This window comes from Oncorhynchus mykiss, chromosome 12 (genome assembly GCF_013265735.2).
Source record: "Oncorhynchus mykiss isolate Arlee chromosome 12, USDA_OmykA_1.1, whole genome shotgun sequence".
Lineage (NCBI taxonomy): Eukaryota > Metazoa > Chordata > Actinopteri > Salmoniformes > Salmonidae > Oncorhynchus > Oncorhynchus mykiss.
In genome coordinates, this window is record NC_048576.1 from 81,101,273 (window position 1) to 81,123,033 (window position 21,761).

At 46.9% G+C, this 21,761-nt stretch overlaps 1 protein-coding gene across 1 annotated transcript in view; it reads left to right on the plus strand.

Moving 5' to 3' along the window:
• The window catches only part of cacng2a (calcium channel, voltage-dependent, gamma subunit 2a), a 77,150-nt gene extending 58,830 nt beyond the window's left edge, over positions 1-18,320 (plus strand). Inside the window, exons 3-4 of the mRNA XM_021625502.2 lie at positions 13,072-13,212; positions 16,321-18,320. Of these exons, the coding sequence (XP_021481177.1) occupies positions 13,072-13,212; positions 16,321-16,853 (674 nt within the window). The 3' untranslated portion in view covers positions 16,854-18,320. The remainder of the gene's footprint in view (positions 1-13,071; positions 13,213-16,320) is intronic.
• The last annotated feature ends 3,441 nt before the right edge of the window (positions 18,321-21,761 follow it).

The window sequence follows — 21,761 nt, forward strand, 5'->3', positions numbered from 1 at the left end:
AGTGATTATGTAGGCTACTGTGTCAATGCTAAGCTAACAGAGAGGGAGTAGTGATTCTGGGCTGTTGGTGCTAAGCTAACCCAGAGCAGCTAGCTATGGCACCGTGCTGTCAGGCAGGCAGGCAGATGGGCAGGCCTGATCTATGGGGACATCAGCAGTGGAGTGGAGGGTAATTACAGTAATTGAAATGTGGTCTTTAATTGTCTGAGCAGTCCTGTCATGTGAAGGAACTTCAATGTGTCGGGTGGCCCAGATTCTTTTCCACCGTGCTCCAGTGACCAGTCTGTGTGTGGATGAGTGTGTGAGGGGTGTGTGGGGATAGGGATTTTGCTGTGTGATATGTTATGTTAGTATGACAGAGTGATATTCAGTGGGGGACTGCAGTGTCAGAGAGCATGCAGCCCACTTTAGGCCTATGTCGTACAGTACTTTTCTGTGTTAGACAAAAATGGAGAAAATTAAACTTTGGTTGTGTGCATATAGAGAGTGTACGTGTATAGTGGCTGTGTGCATATAGAGAGTGTACGTGTATAGTGGCTGTGTGCATATAGAGAGTGTACGTGTATAGTGGCTGTGTGCATATAGAGAGTGTACGTGTATAGTGGCTGTGTGGATATAGAGAGTGTACGTGTATAGTGGCTGTGTGCATATAGAGAGTGTACGTGTATAGTGGCTGTGTGCATATAGAGAGTGTACGTGTATAGTGGCTGTGTGCATATAGAGAGTGTACGTGTATAGTGGCTGTGTGCATATAGAGAGTGTACGTGTATAGTGGCTGTGTGCATATATAGAGTGTACGTGTATAGTGGCTGTGTGCATATAGAGAGCGTACGTGTATAGTGGCTGTGTGCATATAGAGAGTGTACGTGTATAGTGGCTGTGTGCATATAGAGAGTGTACGTGTATAGTGGCTGTGTGCATATAGAGAGTGTACGTGTATAGTGGCTGTGTGCATATAGAGAGTGTACGTGTATAGTGGCTGTGTGCATATAGAGAGTGTACGTGTATAGTGGCTGTGTGCATATAGAGAGTGTACGTGTATAGTGGTTGTGTGCATATAGAGAGTGTACGTGTATAGTGGCTGTGTGTGGCTGTGTGCATATAGAGAGTGTATGTGTATAGTGGCTGTGTGCATATAGAGAGTGTACGTGTATAGTGACTGTGTGCATATAGAGAGTGTACGTGTATAGTGGCTGTGTGCATATAGAGAGTGTACGTGTATAGTGGCTGTGTGCATATAGAGAGTGTACGTGTATAGTGGCTGTGTGCATATAGAGAGTGTACGTGTATAGTGGCTGTGTGCATATAGAGAGTGTACGTGTATAGTGGCTGTGTGCATATAGAGAGTGTACGTGTATAGTGGCTGTGTGCATATAGAGAGTGTACGTGTATAGTGGCTGTGTGCATATAGAGAGTGTACGTGTATAGTGGCTGTGTGCATATAGAGAGTGTACGTGTATAGTGGCTGTGTGCATATAGAGAGTGTACGTGTATAGTGGCTGTGTGCATATAGAGAGTGTACGTGTATAGTGGCTGTGTGCATATAGAGAGTGTACGTGTATAGTGGCTGTGTGCATATAGAGAGTGTACGTGTATAGTGGCTGTGTGCATATAGAGAGTGTACGTGTATAGTGGCTGTGTGCATATAGAGAGTGTACGTGTATAGTGGAAAGTCTATATACAATCTGAGCAAATGAGGTGAGATAAGGGAGGTAAAGGCAATAAATAGGCCATGGCGGTGAAGTAAAAACAATATAGCAATTAAAACACTGGAATGGTAGATTTGACAGTATATGAGTTTGCAAAGTAGAAATAATGGGTGCAAAGGAGCAAAATAAATAAATACAGTAGGGGGAGAGGTAGTTGTTTGGGCTAAATTATAGATGGGCTATGTACAGGTGCAGTGATCTGTGAGCTGCTCTGACAGCTGTTGCTTAAAGCTAGTGAGGGAGATATGAGTCTCCAGTTTCAGAGATTTTTGTAGTTTGTTCCAATCAATGGCAGCAGAGAACTGGAAGGAGAGGCGGCTAAAGTAAGAATTGGTTTTGGGGATGACCAGAGAGATATACCTGCTGGAGCACGTGCTGCGGGTGGGTGCTGCTATGGTGACCAGCGAGCAGAGATAAGGCGGGACTTTACCTAGCAGGGTCTTGTAGATGACCTGGAGCCAGTGAGTTTGGCGACAAGTATGAAGCGAGGGCCAGCCAACAAGAGCGTACAGGTCACATGATAACTTTGTGTGCATATGTGTGTCACGGGCGGCGGGTGGCACCGTAATTTGGAAGGACAGGAGGATAGTAATGGCTGGAACGGCGTAAATGGAATGGTATTAAACACAGCAAACACGCTGTTTCCATGTGTTTGATACCATTCCATTTCAGGCATTAATATGAGCCATCCTCCCCTCACCTCCTGCAGGAGGCTTCTTGGTTGAGGAGTATTGAGGAGGAGGAGGGCGAGGCTGGATTAATAAGTGTTTGTAGTTTTAAATCAATGTGCCTGGGAGCTGAGGCACCTGATTAGCATGACCCTGTCCTGCACATCAGCACATTCAGTGCTGGGGGAGGCTGATTAAGAGCCAATGCTAATTTCCTCTCACAATGCTGTCAATGAGAGAGAAGAGAGAAGAGAAGAAGGTTCAAAGAGATGCCTTTGTCAAGAGAACTCTGCATATTCATTGGTATATGTACATGTGTGTGTGTGTGTGTGTGTGTGTGTGTGTGTGTGTGCGTTCATGCATACATGCGTTTTTCTGTGTGTATACAACCTACTATTTGGTTTATATGCTGAAGCCATAAACTGGAAATGTACTGGTAAATGGACATGATGTTAAGTGTGAATATGTGTTATGTGGCATTAATGCAATAGAGTGATCCCTGGTTGTGAGTCACTGTGAGTCACTCTGGAGCTGTGTTGGGTAGTGTTGGTAGGGGACAATGTGGTAAGCTGGCTGTGAGTCACTGTGAGTCACTCTGGAGCTGTGTTGGGTAGTGTTGGTAGGGGAGAATGGGGTAAGCTGGCTGTGAGTCACTGTGAGTCACTCTGGAGCTGTGTTGGGTAGTGTTGGTAGGGGAGAATGGGGTAAGCTGGCTGTGAGTCACTGTGAGTCACTCTGGAGCTGTGTTGGGTAGTGTTGGTAGGGGACAATGTGGTAAGCTGGCTGTGAGTCACTGTGAGTCACTATGGAGCTGTGTTGGGTAGTGTTGGTAGGGGAGAATGGGGTAAGCTGGCTGTGAGTCACTGTGAGTCACTCTGGAGCTGTGTTGGGTAGTGTTGGTAGGGGAGAATGGGGTAAGCTGGCTGTGAGTCACTGTGAGTCACTGTGAGTCACTCTGGAGCTGTGTTGGGTAGTGTTGGTAGGGGAGAATGGGGTAAGCTGGCTGTGAGTCACTGTGAGTCACTCTGGAGCTGTGTTGGGTAGTGTTGGTAGGGGAGAATGGGGTAAGCTGGCTGTGAGTCACTGTGAGTCACTCTGGAGCTGTGTTGGGTAGTGTTGGTAGGGGAGAATGGGGTAAGCTGGCTGTGAGTCACTGTGAGTCACTCTGGAGCTGTGTTGGGTAGTGTTGGTAGGGGAGAATGGGGTAAGCTGGCTGTGAGTCACTGTGAGTCACTGTGAGTCACTCTGGAGCTGTGTTGGGTAGTGTTGGTAGGGGAGAATGGGGTAAGCTGGCTGTGAGTCACTGTGAGTCACTCTGGAGCTGTGTTGGGTAGTGTTGGTAGGGGAGAATGGGGTAAGCTGGCTGTGAGTCACTGTGAGTCACTCTGGAGCTGTGTTGGGTAGTGTTGGTAGGGGAGAATGGGGTAAGCTGGCTGTGAGTCACTGTGAGTCACTCTGGAGCTGTGTTGGGTAGTGTTGGTAGGGGAGAGTGGGGTAAGCTGGCTGTGAGTCACTGTGAGTCACTCTGGAGCTGTGTTGGGTAGTGTTGGTAGGGGAGAGTGGGGTAAGCTGGCTGTGAGTCACTGTGAGTCACTCTGGAGCTGTGTTGGGTAGTGTTGGTAGGGGAGAGTGGGGTAAGCTGGCTGTGAGTCACTGTGAGTCACTCTGGAGCTGTGTTGGGTAGTGTTGGTAGGGGAGAGTGGGGTAAGCTGGCTGTGAGTCACTGTGAGTCACTCTGGAGCTGTGTTGGGTAGTGTTGGTAGGGGAGAGTGGGGTAAGCTGGCTGTGACTCACTGTGAGTCACTCTGGAGCTGTGTTGGGTAGTGTTGGTAGGGGAGAATGGGGTAAGCTGGCTGTGAGTCACTGTGAGTCACTGTGAGTCACTCTGGAGCTGTGTTGGGTAGTGTTGGTAGGGGAGAATGGGGTAAGCTGGCTGTGAGTCACTGTGAGACACTGTGAGTCACTCTGGAGCTGTGTTGGGTAGTGTTGGTAGGGGAGAATGGGGTAAGCTGGCTGTGAGTCACTGTGAGTCACTCTGGAGCTGTGTTGGGTAGTGTTGGTAGGGGAGAGTGGGGTAAGCTGGCTGTGAGTCACTGTGAGTCACTCTGGAGCTGTGTTGGGTAGTGTTGGTAGGGGAGAATGGGGTAAGCTGGCTGTGAGTCACTGTGAGTCACTGTGAGTCACTCTGGAGCTGTGTTGGGTAGTGTTGGTAGGGGAGAATGTGGTAAGCTGGCTGTGAGTCACTGTGAGTCACTCTGGAGCTGTGTTGGGTAGTGTTGGTAGGGGAGAATGGGGTAAGCTGGCTGTGAGTCACTGTGAGTCACTCTGGAGCTGTGTTGGGTAGTGTTGGTAGGGGAGAATGGGGTAAGCTGGCTGTGAGTCACTGTGAGTCACTCTGGAGCTGTGTTGGGTAGTGTTGGTAGGGGAGAATGGGGTAAGCTGGCTGTGAGTCACTGTGAGTCACTGTGAGTCACTCTGGAGCTGTGTTGGGTAGTGTTGGTAGGGGAGAATGGGGTAAGCTGGCTGTGAGTCACTGTGAGTCACTCTGGAGCTGTGTTGGGTAGTGTTGGTAGGGGAGAATGGGGTAAGCTGGCTGTGAGTCACTGTGAGTCACTCTGGAGCTGTGTTGGGTAGTGTTGGTAGGGGAGAATGTGGTAAGCTGGCTGTGAGTCACTGTGAGTCACTCTGGAGCTGTGTTGGGTAGTGTTGGTAGGGGAGAATGGGGTAAGCTGGCTGTGAGTCACTGTGAGTCACTCTGGAGCTGTGTTGGGTAGTGTTGGTAGGGGAGAATGGGGTAAGCTGGCTGTGAGTCACTGTGAGTCACTGTGAGTCACTCTGGAGCTGTGTTGGGTAGTGTTGGTAGGGGAGAATGGGGTAAGCTGGCTGTGAGTCACTGTGAGTCACTGTGAGTCACTCTGGAGCTGTGTTGGGTAGTGTTGGTAGGGGAGAATGGGGTAAGCTGGCTGTGAGTCACTGTGAGTCACTCTGGAGCTGTGTTGGGTAGTGTTGGTAGGGGAGAGTGGGGTAAGTTGAGCCACCATTGTTTCTAAGACACCATACACAAAATGTCTCATTTGACCAAACATTTAGGAAGAGGTCATAATTTCATGGAGTCTGTGAAGGAAAAAAACACACGGAAAAAGTGGTAAGCAAGTTCGGTCCAAAAAACAGATTTTCACCAAGTCAAATCTATTTATTGTGTTAGGGGTTTGTAGCTGTGTGGGCTAATATAGTCATGTTTGCCTTGGGGTAAGTTGAGCCAATGGTAAATTGAGCAAATGGAAGTGTTTTCTTTCCAGGCATAATGCAAGGAATTATGGCTTGGATATGAAGTAGGGCCTATGTTAAACATGTTTGTTAGGCGTTCAGCCTGTCTTAAAAGATGCTTAAAATGATTCAAATACAAAAAAAGTGATTGGGGTCATGTTGAATTGTGTTTGGGAAATAAAGATAGACCTGGTTTTAAAAAGGTAGTGGTAATATTTCATTCAGTACAGACATTTGTAGCAGCTAAATTTACCCCACGTTTTGTTTTCACTACTGTAAAGTTTACATGAATTCTAATTATTTCTAGGGATACGCAACATCCTGAAATATATGTAGATATCTTTATTAGAATGAATACTATATTTCCCTTGATGGAGAGATGCTGAATGTAAACAAAAGCTCACCTTACCCCCCTCTCCCCTACTACTTCATTATGAGGTGATTAGATACTGTAAAGACACTGATGTGTTATATATGTGTACAATAGGCTGTGTGAAGTCCTGTGTATGAACGGGGTGAGTCAGTGTTCAGGACTGCCACTGCCGCTGCCCAGGTGCCAGCCTAAATTGTAGTTGTGCCAATCAATACAGAGCACACCAGCTCTGTATCTCTGCGGACAGCCTGGCACGCACACTGGCACGCACACTGGCACACACACTGGCACGCACACTGGCACGCACACTGGCACTCACAGACAGGCGGCAAAGCGGGGAAGGGCAGCTCTAACAAGCCACTATCAGTCATCACTACGCCTTTCCCATCCTAATAGGAGCAATGACAGGCAGGGACAGGGACACATCCATCCCAGGCAGGACTGCTTTCTGTCTGTCTAATGAGGCAGGATGGAGGGTATGTGGTAGTGGAGCTGATAAAGGACAGGATAGCATAGGGCTGCTGTGTGTCATTACTTTAATAACCAGCCTGACGGGTAACGCTTTGGGCTTAGCAAGAACACAGGGAGGGGACGAGGTGAGGAGGCAGAGATGCCTCTCCCCAAATAGATCCCAGGCAGAACACAGACAGAAGTGGGCCCTGGCGAGGCTCTTTGTGATAATGACCTCGACCCAAATCAAAACGGTGACCTGACTGATAATCACAGGGTTCCAGAGCGCATTCTCGATTAGCGCTCCGCCTTTCATGTGCCACGTCGCCAAGAGGGACTTCGGAAACACAAGAGGTCGCCGCTGTCTCTGGCTATCAGCAGAGAGGTCAACGCTTTCATTTAGGCAGGGTCATTGTTTTCCAGCTTGATAGATTTCTGAGACACAAGACTCCCCAAAGCCTCCCTCCCAGGACAGGGTCCATAGTCCACCTCCCAGCAGCCCAAAGTCAGAATAATGTGCCGCAGTAGGATAACTAATCACAGGACACATAGTCGGCATACGGTGTGTTGTTGGTTCATAGATTATGTTGAGCTGTTACAGTGAGTGTTACAGTGAGTGTTACAGTGAGTGTACTGTATGTGTTTCATTACACCTGGGAAGTTTAGGGAAAGCTTATTAGAAGTTATGCTCTGAATTGAGCTGTTCAAACACAACTGCTCTTTCTCAATCCGAAACCATCTACTCTCACTCACACAAATCTTACTACTGTCCACTAAAGCCCACTGTTAGCCACACATCACACTGGCATGACTGTGGAGAGGAACCTTCACTTACTGTGATAATCAATCCTATACTCAGCTGGAGAACACGGTCTGTCTGTCCAGCGTCCCGCGGATTATCTGCCATGTTAAAACACACCCCTCCAGGCAGGAGCCAAACCCCTGACAGACGCTTACAAGAACCAAAGAAGATGTGAAACTTCCTATATTTGGCAACACTGAGGTATTTTTCACTGGGTGGAGGTAGCAGCACTCACTGCCTTGGGGCATAGTTATCTCTCCGTCTCCCTCCGAGAATTTCCATCTCCAGCCCTCACTCATGCCCTCACTGGAACGAAGGAACAGGAGCCATCATAGAAACGCCTGTCTGAATTGCATACATCCACTAAGCGAACACTTCACCCACATATTCAACATTATAGTAAAATAGAGTGAGTTCTGGCGTAAGATATCTGCAGGGACCCCAGCCTTTCTTCGTTTCGGAGGTAGAGCGTGCTCAGCCAAACCCAGGGGCACTTGGCGCAGTAAACGGCAGCCTGAACTGAGGGAAGGCACAGCATGCTGGGAGGTTACTGTGAAGGTCAGTGCACTTTGGAGTGCGCTGCTAAGCATGGTGGGTAATATAAAGAGAATACATAGGCACTCTGGGCTGACTGATACCATTATCTTGCCCTTGAAAAGCTCCCCATCAAAAGTCTATACTATAGTTGCTTTCAAGATTTCCCCCTGCGGTCATAACCTAGGGAGTTCTGCCTGGGAGTCCAGCTGCTTCTCAGTCCTGTAAGTGATTCTTAAATCTTTGACTCAAAGCACATTAAATGTAGCAATGCATTTAATAAAGAATGACATTTTTAACAAGGCCCAAATGATAGCTGAACATACCAAAGAACTAAATTATTCAACTCAGCCTAATGTGCAGTTTTTTTTACGCAACGTGGCAAACTTACCCAGCAACCACTGAGCTGACTCTTCTATCTCTCTTTCTCACTTCATCTCTCTCTCTCTCTCTCTCTCTCTCTCTCTCTCTCTCTCTCTCTCTGACTATCTCTCTCTCCCTCTCTCTCTCTCTCTCTCTCTCTCTCTCTCACTCTCTCTCTCCCTCTCTCTCTCTCTCTCACTATCTCTCTCTCTCTCTCTCTCTCTCTCTCTCTCTCTCTCTGACTATCTCTCTCTCCCTCTCTCTCTCTCTCTCTCTCTCTCTCTCACTCTCTCTCTCTCTCTCCCTCTCTCTCTCTCTCTCACTATCTCTCTCTCTCTCTCTCTCTCTCTCTCTCTCATTCTCTCTCTCTCTCACTATCTCTCTCTCCCTCTCTCTCTCTCTCTCTCTCTCTCTCACTATATCTCTCTCTCTCTCTCTCTCTCTCTCTCTCTCTCTCTCTCTCTCTCTCTCTCTCACTCTCTCTCTGAGCTTTCCTTCACATTGGCGTCACCTTGAGAGCTGCAGTATTAAAAACTCTCTCTGTCAACAATCAATACAATTTGTCTGGCCCTTTATCCCTCTTTTGTCGGTGAAAATGAAGCTGATGGATGAGAAAGAGCCCCTCTGCCCTCTCCCAGGTAATGTAGAGTGACTGGCCATTTTAATATCTCCAGGGTTAACGTGAGCCGGATTGGAGGGATGGAGGGAGGAGGGGGAGGTGTGAGAAGGGGGACAAAAGAGCAGGGTCAACTCCCAGGACAACTTCATATTTAATCACCACGCCACCTGTAACTCTACACCCCACTACTCCCTCTGCTCCAAGGACAGGGAGAGGAGGAGGATGAAGGGATGGAGAGAGAGAAAGAAGGGGAAAGGGAGAGAGAGAGCGGGAGAGGGTAAGAGAGGGAGAGAGAGAGAGAGAGAGAGAGAGAGAGAGAGAGAGAGAGAGAGAGAGAGATGAAGAAAGAGATACAGCACTTCAACTAATAATGGCATAAAACACAAATTACACTTCCTACGAGTAATACATAACTCCACAACCACATACAGTATCAATACAGTCTTGATGAACATCCATCCTCAGTACCCTACAGGGCCTTCTCAGTCTCTCCTGTCTCCAGTCTTACTGTAGTTACTGTTGTGGGCCCAGTGGAGGGTGAGTGAGTGATGGTGACCAAGCCAGCCGTGGCCACCACTTGGCCCAGTCCTCCTCAGCTGTCGGCCTGCTGCTGCTACTGCCATCTCCCAGGGTGCCTGTGGGCTCACCGTGGTTCTCCTCTCCCCTACCGTGCATGGAGGGGATTGGAGGCTGTGTGATGTGTGATGTGGCGCGTTAGGGCATGGGGGAAGGATGAGAGGGGAAGGGAGGGAGGCGGGCAGCAGGTAGGCAGGGAAGGCAGTTGGGCCGCCAGGAGCCCTGGGTCCCCGCGGAGGTGCAGGCGGCAGAGTTCAGCGCGCAGCCACCCAGCCCTGACGACTGCGTCAGCATTTTAGGGAGAAGCTGGGGAAAGTGCTGAGGTGGCAGCCGCGCGGAGAGGCAAGGTGAAGTAGTGAAAAACTGGTGGAAAAAATGTGACCAGCCTGATGAAAGTTTAAGTGTGCAAGTTAAACAGGAGAGAGAGAATATGAGGAGAGGGAGGATGGCGGAGTGAGAGAGGAGGGAGGCATAAGGAAGAAGGAAGGAAGGACACGGGTGACCTGAGGAGGTTGAAGTATTGACCTCAGCACCACATTCAGTCTCACTTGTGAGTTCCATCCTCAACACCTTAATGCTCCTCAGTACCTCACCCTTCAGTTCTAGCCCTGTCATCAGTACCTCAACCCTTCAGTTCTAGCCCTGTCATCAGTACCTCAACCCTTCAGTTCTTGCCCTGTCATCAGTACCTCAACCCTTCAGTTCTAGCCCTGTCATCAGTACCTCAACCCTTTCAGTTCTTGCCCTGTCATCAGTACCTCAACCCTTCAGTTCTTGCCCTGTCATCAGTACCTCAACCCTTCAGTTATAGCCCTGTCATCAGTACCTCAACCCTTCAGTTATTGCCCTGTCATCAGTACCTCAACCCTTCAGTTCTAGCTCTGTCATCAGTACCTCAACCCTTCAGTTATAGCTCTGTCATCAGTACCTCAACCCTTCAGTTCTAGCTCTGTCATCAGTACCTCAACCCTTCAGTTCTAGCTCTGTCATCAGTACCTCAACCCTTCAGTTATAGCTCTGTCATCAGTACCTCAACCCTTCAGTTCTTGCCCTGTCATCAGTACCTCAACCCTTCAGTTATAGCCCTGTCATCAGTACCTCAACCCTTCAGTTCTTTCCCTGTCATCAGTACCTCAACCCTTCAGTTCTTGCCCTGTCATCAGTACCTCAACCCTTCAGTTCTTGCCCTGTCATCAGTACCTCAACCCTTCAGTTCTTGCCCTGTCATCAGTACCTCAACCCTTCAGTTATAGCCCTGTCATCAGTACCTCAACCCTTCAGTTATAGCCCTGTCATCAGTACCTCAACCCTTCAGTTCTTGCTCTGGCATCCGTACCTCAACCCTTCAGTTCTAGCTCTGTCATCAGTACCTCAACCCTTCAGTTCTTTCCCTGTCATCAGTACCTCAACCCTTCAGTTCTTGCTCTGGCATCCGTACCTCAACCCTTCAGTTATAGCTCTGTCATCAGTACCTCAACCCTTCAGTTATTGCTCTGTCATCAGTACCTCAACCCTTCAGTTCTTGCCCTGTCATCAGTACCTCAACCCTTCAGTTATAGCTCTGTCATCAGTACCTCAACCCTTCAGTTATAGCCCTGTCATCAGTACCTCAACCCTTCAGTTCTTGCCCTGTCATCAGTACCTCAATCCTTCAGTTCTTTCCCTGTCATCAGTACCTCAACCCTTCAGTTATTGCTCTGTCATCAGTACCTCAACCCTTCAGTTATAGCCCTGTCATCAGTACCTCAACCCTTCAGTTCTTGCCCTGTCATCAGTACCTCAACCCTTCAGTTCTTGCCCTGTCATCAGTACCTCAACCCTTCAGTTATAGCTCTGTCATCAGTACCTCAACCCTTCAGTTATAGCCCTGTCATCAGTACCTCAACCCTTCAGTTCTTGCCCTGTCATCAGTACCTCAACCCTTCAGTTCTAGCTCTGTCATCAGTACCTCAACCCTTCAGTTCTTGCCCTGTCATCAGTACCTCAACCCTTCAGTTCTTGCTCTGGCATCCGTACCTCAACCCTTCAGTTCTAGCCCTGTCATCAGTACCTCAACCCTTCAGTTCTTTCCCTGTCATCAGTACCTCAACCCTTCAGTTCTTCCCCTGTCATCAGTACCTCAACCCTTCAGTTATAGCTCTGTCATCAGTACCTCAACCCTTCAGTTCTAGCCCTGTCATCAGTACCTCAACCCTTCAGTTCTTGCTCTGTCATCAGTACCTCAACCCTTCAGTTCTTGCCCTGTCATCAGTACCTCAACCCTTCAGTTCTTGCTCTGTCATCAGTACCTCAACCCTTCAGTTCTTGCTCTGTCATCAGTACCTCAACCCTTCAGTTCTTGCCCTGTCATCAGTACCTCAACCCTTCAGTTCTTGCTCTGTCATCAGTACCTCAACCCTTCAGTTCTTGCCCTGTCATCAGTACCTCAACCCTTCAGTTCTTTCCCTGTCATCAGTACCTCAACCCTTCAGTTCTTGCTCTGTCATCAGTACCTCAACCCTTCAGTTCTTGCCCTGTCATCAGTACCTCAACCCTTCAGTTCTAGCTCTGTCATCAGTACCTCAACCCTTCAGTTATAGCCCTGTCATCAGTACCTCAACCCTTCAGTTCTTGCCCTGTCATCAGTACCTCAACCCTTCAGTTCTTGCCCTGTCATCAGTACCTCAACCCTTCAGTTATAGCCCTGTCATCAGTACCTCAACCCTTCAGTTCTTTCCCTGTCATCAGTACCTCAACCCTTCAGTTCTAGCCCTGTCATCAGTACCTCAACCCTTCAGTTATAGCCCTGTCATCAGTACCTCAACCCTTCAGTTATAGCCCTGTCATCAGTACCTCAACCCTTCAGTTCTTGCTCTGGCATCCGTACCAGTATCAGCTAAGGACATGAGCTTGGTTTGAAGAGCTTCCCCCCCCCCCCCCCCCCCCCCATCACCCAACATGCTAGGCCCCTGTAACGATCCTCTTCCTGTGAATGACTGGACCAAGGCGCAGCGTGAGACGTGTTCATGATATTTTATTAAAATCAGAACACTAGAACAAAAAATAACAAAGAGGAAAATGAACAGTTCTGTAAGGAAACTAACAATACAGAAAACAACTACCCACAAAACCCATGTGGGCAAGAGCTACCTAAGTATGGTTCCCAATCGGAGACAACGATAGACAGCTGTCCCTGATTGAGAACCATACCCGGCCAAAAACAAAGAAATACAAAAACATAGAAAAAAGAATATAGAAAGCCCACCCTAGTCACTCTCTATGGCCAGGGTGTGACAGCCCCTGGAGCTCTGGTGGAGTTCATGTCATTTGCACTACATGACATGGTGTAATGCAACGCTCCAATCTGGGGAGCTGTGTGTGCTAACTGAGTGTTGTGTTGTGTGTAGTCAGGTGGCGTGATTACATGAAGTTGGGTAACAGAGGCTCACTGAGGGGATACACTCACTGGCTGGTGTTGATCAAGACTTTCACAGCGCTGATGGAGTGTTGATTATGATGTGGCTCAGATAGGGAGCTGATGTTGGGAGTCTAATTTACATTCTCTCTTCTCTCTCCCTCATTTTTCACTGTTCCCCACTCTTATTCTTCCTCACCTATCTCTCTCTCTATATTTACCATTTTATTTAACCTATCTCTCTCTTCTTCTCTATCCCTATATAACCCCCCCTCTCTTTTATTTTCCTCCTCTCCTGTCCTCTATCTGTTCTCAGGTGCTGTGCGAGCTTCCAGCATCTTCCCCATCCTCAGTGTCATTCTGCTCTTCATGGGAGGCCTGTGTATAGCTGCCAGCGAGTTCTACAAGTCACGCCACAACATCATCCTCAGCGCAGGGATCTTCTTTGTGTCTGCAGGTGAGTCTAGAGAGGGAGAGAGAGAGGGGAAGAAAGAGGGGAAGGGAGAAAGGAAGAGAGAGAGGAAAAGAGAGAAGAAGAAAAAGAGGAAGAGAGAGAGGAAGAAAGAGGGGAAGGGAGAAAGGAAGAGAGAGAAGAAGAGAGGAAGAGAGAGATGAAGATAAAGAGGAAGAGAGAGAGGAAGAGATAGAGGGGAAGAGAGAGGAAGAGAGAGTGGAAGAAAGAAAGAAAGAAAGAGAGAGAGTAAAAGAGAGGAAGAGAGAGAAGAAGAAAGAGAGGAAGAGAGGAAGATATAGAGAGGAAGAAAGAGGGGAAGAGAGGAAGAGATAGAGAGGAAGAAAGAAGGGAAGGGAGAAATGAAGAGAGGGAGAGGAATAGAGAGAGGAAGAGAGAGAGGAAGAAAGAGGGGAAGGGAGAAAGGAAGAGAGAGAGGAAGAGAGAGAGGGAGAGAGAGTGGAAGAAAGAGGGGAAGGGAGAAAGGAAGAGAGAGAGGAAGAGAGAGAGGGAGAGAGAGCGGAAAAGAGAGAGGAAGAGAGAGATGAAGAGAGAGAGGAAGAGAGAGAGGAACAAAGAGTGGCAGATAGAGAGGAAGAGAGAGTGGAAGAAAGAAAGGAAGAGAAAGAGGAAGAGAGAGAGGGAGAGAGAGTGGAAGAAAGAAAGGAAGAGAAAGAGGAAGAGAGAGAGTGGAAGAAAGAAAGGAAGAGAAAGAGGAAGAGAGAGAGGGAGAGAGAGTGGAAGAAAGAAAGGAAGAGAAAGAGGAAGAGAGAGAGGGAGAGAGAGTGGAAGAAAGAAAGGAAGAGAAAGAGGAAGAGTGAGAGGGAGAGAGAGTGGAAGAAAGAAAGGAAGAGAAAGAGGAAGAGAGAGAGGGAGAGAGAGTGGAAGAAAGAAAGGAAGAGAAAGAGGAAGAGAGAGAGAGAGTGGAAGAAAGAAAGGAAGAGAAAGAGGAAGAGAGAGAGGGAGAGAGAGTGGAAGAAAGAAAGGAAGAGAAAGAGGAAGAGAGAGAGGGAGAGAGAGTGGAAGAAAGAAAGGAAGAGAAAGAGGAAGAGAGAGGGAGAGAGAGTGGAAGAAAGAAAGGAAGAGAAAGAGGAAGAGAGAGAGGGAGAGAGAGTGGAAGAAAGAAAGGAAGAGAAAGAGGAAGAGAGAGAGGGAGAGAGAGTGGAAGAAAGAAAGGAAGAGAAAGAGGAAGAGAGAGAGGGAGAGAGAGTGGAAGAAAGAAAGGAAGAGAAAGAGGAAGAGAGAGAGGGAGAGAGAGTGGAAGAAAGAAAGGAAGAGAAAGAGGAAGAGAGAGAGGGAGAGAGAGTGGAAGAAAGAAAGGAAGAGAAAGAGGAAGAGAGAGAGGGAGAGAGAGTGGAAGAAAGAAAGGAAGAGAAAGAGGAAGAGAGAGAGGGAGAGAGAGTGGAAGAAAGAAAGGAAGAGAAAGAGGAAGAGAGAGAGGGAGAGAGAGTGGAAGAAAGAAATGCAAAGTGTACACAAATGCAAATGTTTTCAGTCACTACTTTTTAGTCACTAACATGCAATGTTATTATGGTTCACTTATATAGAACAGTTGTACAGATGGATGTAAGTCCAGCAAAGAAGAGACTGTTGACTAATCCAGCTAAGGTGCAGTGCACAAGCAGTCTCTCTCTCTCTGCTGGTCATCCCCAGTACTGCAAGTCCTCAGTCAGCTCTCAGCCTCCACTCAGCAGCAGCCACAAGTCACGCACTCCATTCTTCCCTCTTTATCCACTTATTTTCTCCTGATCTGGGTGCTGGGTTAGAAGCTACCCATTGGGATTCAACTCTATAAATATGGTGTCCCTGACATACTTTCCCAATGATCCATCATCCCAGCTCTACTAAGTCACACACTTCTCTCTCTCCGTGACTAAACTCTACAGTTAAAGTAGATATATATACACTGAGTGTACAAAACATTAGACATCAACATCAGAACAGCCTCAATTTGATGGGGCATGGACTTTACAAGATGTCAAAAGTGCCCTACAGGAATTCTGGCCCATGTTGGCTCCAGTGAGTCACACAGTTCTGTCATGTTGGCTGGTCCCTTGGGTGATGGACCATTCTTGATACACAGAGGAAACTGTTGAGTGTGAAAAACCCAACAGCGTTGTAGCTCTTGAAACACTCAAACCGGTGAGTCTGGCACCTACTACTGTACCCCATTCAAAGGTACTTAAGTATTTTGTCTTTCCCATTCACCCTCTGCATGGCACACATACACAATCCATGTCTAAACTGTCTCAAGGCTTAAAAATACTTATTTAAACTGACTCCTCTCCTTCATCTACACTGATTGAAGTGGATTTAACAAGTGACATCAATAAGGGATCATTGCTTTCACCTGGATTCACCTGGTCAGTCTATGTCATGGAAAGACCAGGTGTTCCTAATGTTTTGAACACTCAGTGTATTTGAGTCTATTATTATTATCCCTATCATAGGATGTGATCCCTATGTGAATCAGATGTATGATCATGTTATGTGCTGTCCCAACTGATCTGACTCAGGATCTCAGTCTTTGTTCTTAAACACTATAAGGGCAGAGGCTCAGGCTTGGGTCATATTTCTGGTTTATATTCAGTCATATTTCTGGTTTATATTCAGTCATATTTCTGGTTTGTATTCAGTCATATTTCTGGTTTGTATTCAGTCATATTTCTGGTTCGTATTCAGTCATATTTCTGGTTTGTATTCAGTCATATTTCTGGTTCGTATTCAGTCATATTTCTGGTTCGTATTCAGTCATATTTCTGGTTCGTATTCAGTCATATTTCTGGTTCGTATTCAGTCATATTTCTGGTTTATATTCAGTCATATTTCTGGTTTGTATTCAGTCATATTTCTGGTTTGTATTCAGTCATATTTCTTGACAGTGAGAAGTACAGTATGTATGTACATTATCCTTTGGTGAGTCCGTGGTACTTGTCTGAAAAGGTTTGTCTTGGTAATGGCGTATTCACTGTGGTGGATAGATGCACTCAGACTACTGCGTATGTGGTATGCCCAGAGAAGGTAAATGTCCTGTCTTAACCGATTGCATAATTCCTGCTCTCTCATCTCGCCCCTCCAACCCCCCAACCCCCCCCTCCCCTCCTCATCCCTCAGGCCTGAGCAACATCATCGGGATCATCGTGTACATATCAGCCAACGCAGGGGACCCCTCTAAGAGCGACTCGAAGAAGAACAGCTACTCCTACGGCTGGTCCTTCTACTTCGGAGCCCTGTCCTTCATAATGGCCGAGATGGTGGGCGTCCTGGCAGCCCACATGTTCATCGACCGCCATCGGCAGCTCCGGGCAGGGGCCAGGGCTGCCGACTACCTCCAGGCCTCGGCCATCACACGCATCCCATCCTACCGTTACCGCTACCGACGCCGCTCGCGCTCCTCCTCCCGGTCCACAGACCCCTCGCACTCCCGCGACACCTCGCCTGTGGGCCTCAAGGGCTTCAGCGCGCTACCCTCTACAGAGATCTCCATGTACACGCTGCCCCGGGACACCCTGAAGGCCGGGGGCACGCCGACTGCCACCTACAACTCGGAGAGGGACCATACCTTCCTGCAGGTCCACAACTGTATTCAGAAGGAAAAAGACTCGGCCAACACCAACACAGCCAACCGCCGCACCACACCAGTATGAGGGAGCCCTGAGAGCAGAGCCCGGGGGAGCGAAGGCAGGGAGGCCCCCACCCAGGTCTCTAATATACCATAGGCCAGGATGAGTTTCCATCTTTATAGAGATTGATGATTTTATTTCATTCAACTGCATGATTTTCCCATCTACCATTGTTGAGAGAGTCCTAAAGAGGTTTGTTGAGTTCCTTTGGAGTAAATGGTTGTACTGGGAGAATGGGGCAGATTGTCCTTAGAGACTGAGTCATTTTAATGGGTGGGGATGGGTAATGAGGGTGGAGCACTTAAAGGGAGGGTTTTGATTTAAATTTGATTCATGATTTCATAACCCTTTGGTTTTGACAGTTTGGCTCCACAGTTTTGGTGGTGCAACATGCTGCTGTACTTTCCCATCATACCACCTGCCATATGCTTCTGATTCGTTGTCATATTTATTCATTTATTTATTTTCTGTATTAAAACTGTGAATTTTTGCAGCTTGGGGTTCAGTAAGAATTAGCCCAGTCTGTAAACTCTAACAAAGGTACTATATGTGTATTACATTTATAAATAAATGATTAAGTTAATAATCAAGAGATACAGACTTTACTGAAGCAAAAAAACTAACAAGTAAACTAAACTAAGTGCTGTTGGTAACACGAGAAAAGACTCTTTTAGGATCTGCTGGAAGGATGACAGAGCCAGAGAGAATGTGCTGTAGGTACACTACACTACGGAGCTGCTGAGACATGGCGAGGGACAGACGCACACAGCCAACAGTAGAAAAATAGAGATTATTTTAATAGAACCTTCTCGCCTTTTTCTGAGTCCCTGTTCGCTTTCTTTTGGGGCTGGGGGGGTCGTCATGGGAGTGTTGAACCCCTCAAGAGAAGCCACCAACAACAACAAGAGGGGTCAAAGTTCAAACCAAGAAAAAAAGACGAAAAAGGAAGGAGGAGAGGGGGAGGAAAAGAAGAGGACGCCAAATACAAAAATAAATACTTGCGTAAAAGGCAAGCAACAAGATAAATATGAAATAGTACAAGAGAAGCTAAGTGAATCAACTTTTCTGAAATTAAATGCATGCTATAAAATTGCAGCAAATCTGCTCTCGAGAAACTGAAGTTTTAAAGGATAATGATAATTAGAAGGGGGAAAAAGTGATGACGCTAACGTTGAAACTAGTAATGTTTCATGAGTATTTTCTCTCTTATGTTTTTTTATTTACTTCATTTTATCTTATGCTTTTGTGAAAGAAACCAAACAATCGACATTGAACATTTAAATGGTTTGGTTTAATTCTTTATATAAATATATATATGTATGTATTTTATTTTTCAAATTCACACAGCCTTAGTCATTTCTTTGTTTCTTTTGATTGTCAATGTGTTGTTCAAATTGAAAATGAAATCTTTAAAGGTGCCAAAACCGAATGATCCTTTACTTGGATGCATCAAGTCCTGATGAATAAAATACCAATCCTAGGGAGAACAAATCAGCCTGTTTCACTGTGTCTCTAACCTACTGTATCCTTACACTTAACCCCCTTGTTCTATGTTTCTGATACCCTCTCACACTGTCTCTCTGTGTGTCTCTACTCTCTACCATGTACTAACACTTGTGTTAACAAGCATGTTTCTGTCTTCAGGCTACAGAATGGGAGAAACCATGATTGTAAAGATAAAACAGCACATAAGACACATCACCGCATGGTGTCTTTCTAGGACATGACATTCCTGGAAAAGGAACACAGGTTTGCAATAAAACCAGGACTCTGTAGGTGGAGCTATCCATGTAGAAATGATATACGACACCTTTCTACACGACCGCCCTAAAAGCATCACTTTCAGGACCTGATGCACCCCTTTTTCTCTGCAATGAGGTGAGAGTGTGTGTGTGTGTGTGTGTGTGTGTGTGTGTGTGTGTGTGTGTGTGTGTGTGTGTGTGTGTGTGTGTGTGTGTGTGTGTGTGTGTGTGTGTGTGTGTGTGTGTGTGTGTGTGTGTGTGTGTGTGTGTGTGTGTGTGTGTGGCAAGCATGAACGTGTGTGTGTTTATGCGAGCACACGTGAGTGTGTGAGGCAGACACGTAATGTCAGGGTCTGAGGCTGTGGCAACATTGGCTGTGTTTGTGTATTTTTAATTTGGAGGGAGCAATAGAGTGATCTCTCTGTCCAGCATGGCTCATGAAGAGGGAGTAATATAGTGGTCTCTGTCCAGCATGGCTCTTGAAGAGGGAGTAAAATTGTGGTCTCTCTGTCCAGCATGGCTCATGAAGAGGGAGCAATAGAGTTATCTCTCTGTCCAGCATGGCTCATGAAGAGGGAGTAATATAGTGGTCTCTGTCCAGCATGGCTCATGAAGGGGGAGTAAAATTGTGGTCTCTCTGTCCAGCATGGCTCATGAAGAGGGAGCAATAGAGTTATCTCTCTGTCCAGCATGGCTCATGAAGAGGGAGCAATAGAGTGATCTCTCTGTCCAGCATGGCTCATGAAGAGGGAGCAATAGAGTGATCTCTCTGTCCAGCATGGCTCATGAAGAGGGAGTAATATAGTGGTCTCTGTTCAGCATGGCTCATGAAGGGGGAGTAAAATTGTGGTCTCTCTGTCCAGCATGGCTCATGAAGAGGGAGCAATAGAGTTATCTCTCTGTCCAGCATGGCTCATGAAGAGGGAGCAATAGAGTGATCTCTCTGTCCAGCATGGCTCATGAAGAGGGAGCAATAGAGTGATCTCTCTGTCCAGCATGGCTCATGAAGAGGGAGTAATAGAGTGATCTCTCTGTCCAGCATGGCTGATGAAGAGGGAGTAATATAATGGTCTCTCTGTCCAGCATGGCTCATGAAGAGGGAGCAATATAGTGGTCTCTCTGTCCAGCATGGCTCATGAAGAGGGAGTAATATAGTGGTCTCTGTCCAGCATGGCTCATGAAGAGGAAGCAATATAGTGGTCTCTGTCCAGCATGGCTCATGAAGAGGGAGTAATATAGTGGTCTCTGTCCAGCATGGCTCATGAAGAGGGAGTAATATAGTGGTCTCTGTCCAGCATGGCTCATAAAGAGGGAGTAATATAGTGGTCTCTCTGTCCAGCATGGCTCATGAAGAGGGAGAAATATAGTGGTCTCTGTCCAGCATGGCTCATGAAGAGGGAGCAATAGAGTGGTCTCTCTGTCCAGCATAGCTAATGAAGATGGAGCAATAGAGTGGTCTCTCTCTCCAGCATGGCTCACGAAGAGGGAGTACTGTAGTGGTCTCTCTGTCCAGCAAGGCTCATGAAGAGGGAGAAATATAGTGATCTCTGTCCAGCATGGCTCATGAAGAGGGAGTAATATAGTGGTCTCTGTCCAGCATGGCTCATGAAGAGGGAGTAATATAGTGGTCTCTCTATCCAGCATGGCTCATGAAGAGGGAGTAATATAGTGGTCTCTGTCCAGCATGGCTCATAAAGAGGGAGTACTGTAGTGGTCTCTGTTCTACATGGCTCATGAAGAGGGAGTAATATAGTGGTCTATGTCCAGCATGGCTCATGAAGAGGGAGTAATATAGTAGTCTCTGTCCAGGATGGCTCATGAAGAGGGTGTAATATAGGAGGGGTCTCTCTGTCCAGCATGGCTCATGAAGAGGTTGTAATATAGTGGTCTCTGTCCAGCATGGCTCATAAAGAGGGAGTAATATTGTGGTCTCTGTCCAGCATGGCTCATTAAGAGGTAGTAATATAGTGGTCTCTGTCCAACATGGCTCATAAATAGGGAGTAATATAGTGGTCTCTGTCCAGCATGACTCATGAAGAGGGAGTAATATAGTGGTCTCTGTCCAGCATGGCTCATAAAGAGGGAGTAATATTGTGGTCTCTGTCCAGCATGGCTCATTAAGAGGGAGTAATATAGTGGTCTCTCTGTCCAGCATGGCTCATAAATAGGGAGTAATATAGTGGTCTCTGTCCAGCATGGCTCATAAAGAGGGAGTAATATTGTGGTCTCTGTCCAGCATGGCTCATTAAGAGGGAGTAATATAGGGGTATCTCTGTCCATCATGGCTCATAAAGAGAGAGTAATGTAGTGGTCTCTGACCAGCATGACTCATGAAGAGGGAGTAATATAGTGGTCTCTGTCCAGCATGGCTCATGAAGTTGGAGTAATATAGTGAGTGGTCTCTCTGTCCAGCATGGCTCATGAAGAGTGAGAAATATAGTGGTCTCTGACCAGCATGACTCATGAATAGGGAGTAATATAGTGGTCTCTTTCCAGCATGACTCATGAAGAGGGAGTAATATAGTGGTCTCTCAGTCCAGCATGGCTCATAAAGAGGGAGTAATATAGTGGTCTCTGTCCAGCATGGCTCATGAAGCGGAAGTAATATAGTGGTCTCTCTGTCCAGCATGGCTCATAAAGAGGGAGTAATATAGTGGTCTCTGTCCAGCATGGCTCATGAAGAAGTAGTAATATAGTGGTCTCTGTCCAGCATGGCTCATAAAGAGAGAGTAATGTAGTGGTCTCTGTCCAGCATGGCTCATAAAGAAGGAGTAATATAGTGGTCTCTCTATCCTGCATGACTCATGAAGAGGGAGTAATATAGTGGTCTCTGTCCAGCATGGCTCATGAAGAAGGAGTAATATAGTGGTCTCTCTATCCTGCATGACTCATGAAGAGGGAGTAATATAGTGGTCTCTGTCCAGCATGGCTCATAAAGAGGGAGTAATATAGTGGTCTCTCTGTCCAGCATGGCTCATGAATAAGGATTAATATAGTGCTCTCTGTCCAGCATGGCTCATGAATAAGGATTAATATAGTGCTCTCTGTCCAGCATGGCTCATAAAGAGGGAGTAATATAGTGGTCTCTCTGTCCAGCATGGCTCATGAATAAGGATTAATATAGTGCTCTCTGTCCAGCATGGCTCATGAATAAGGATTAATATAGTGCTCTCTGTCCAGCATGACTCAT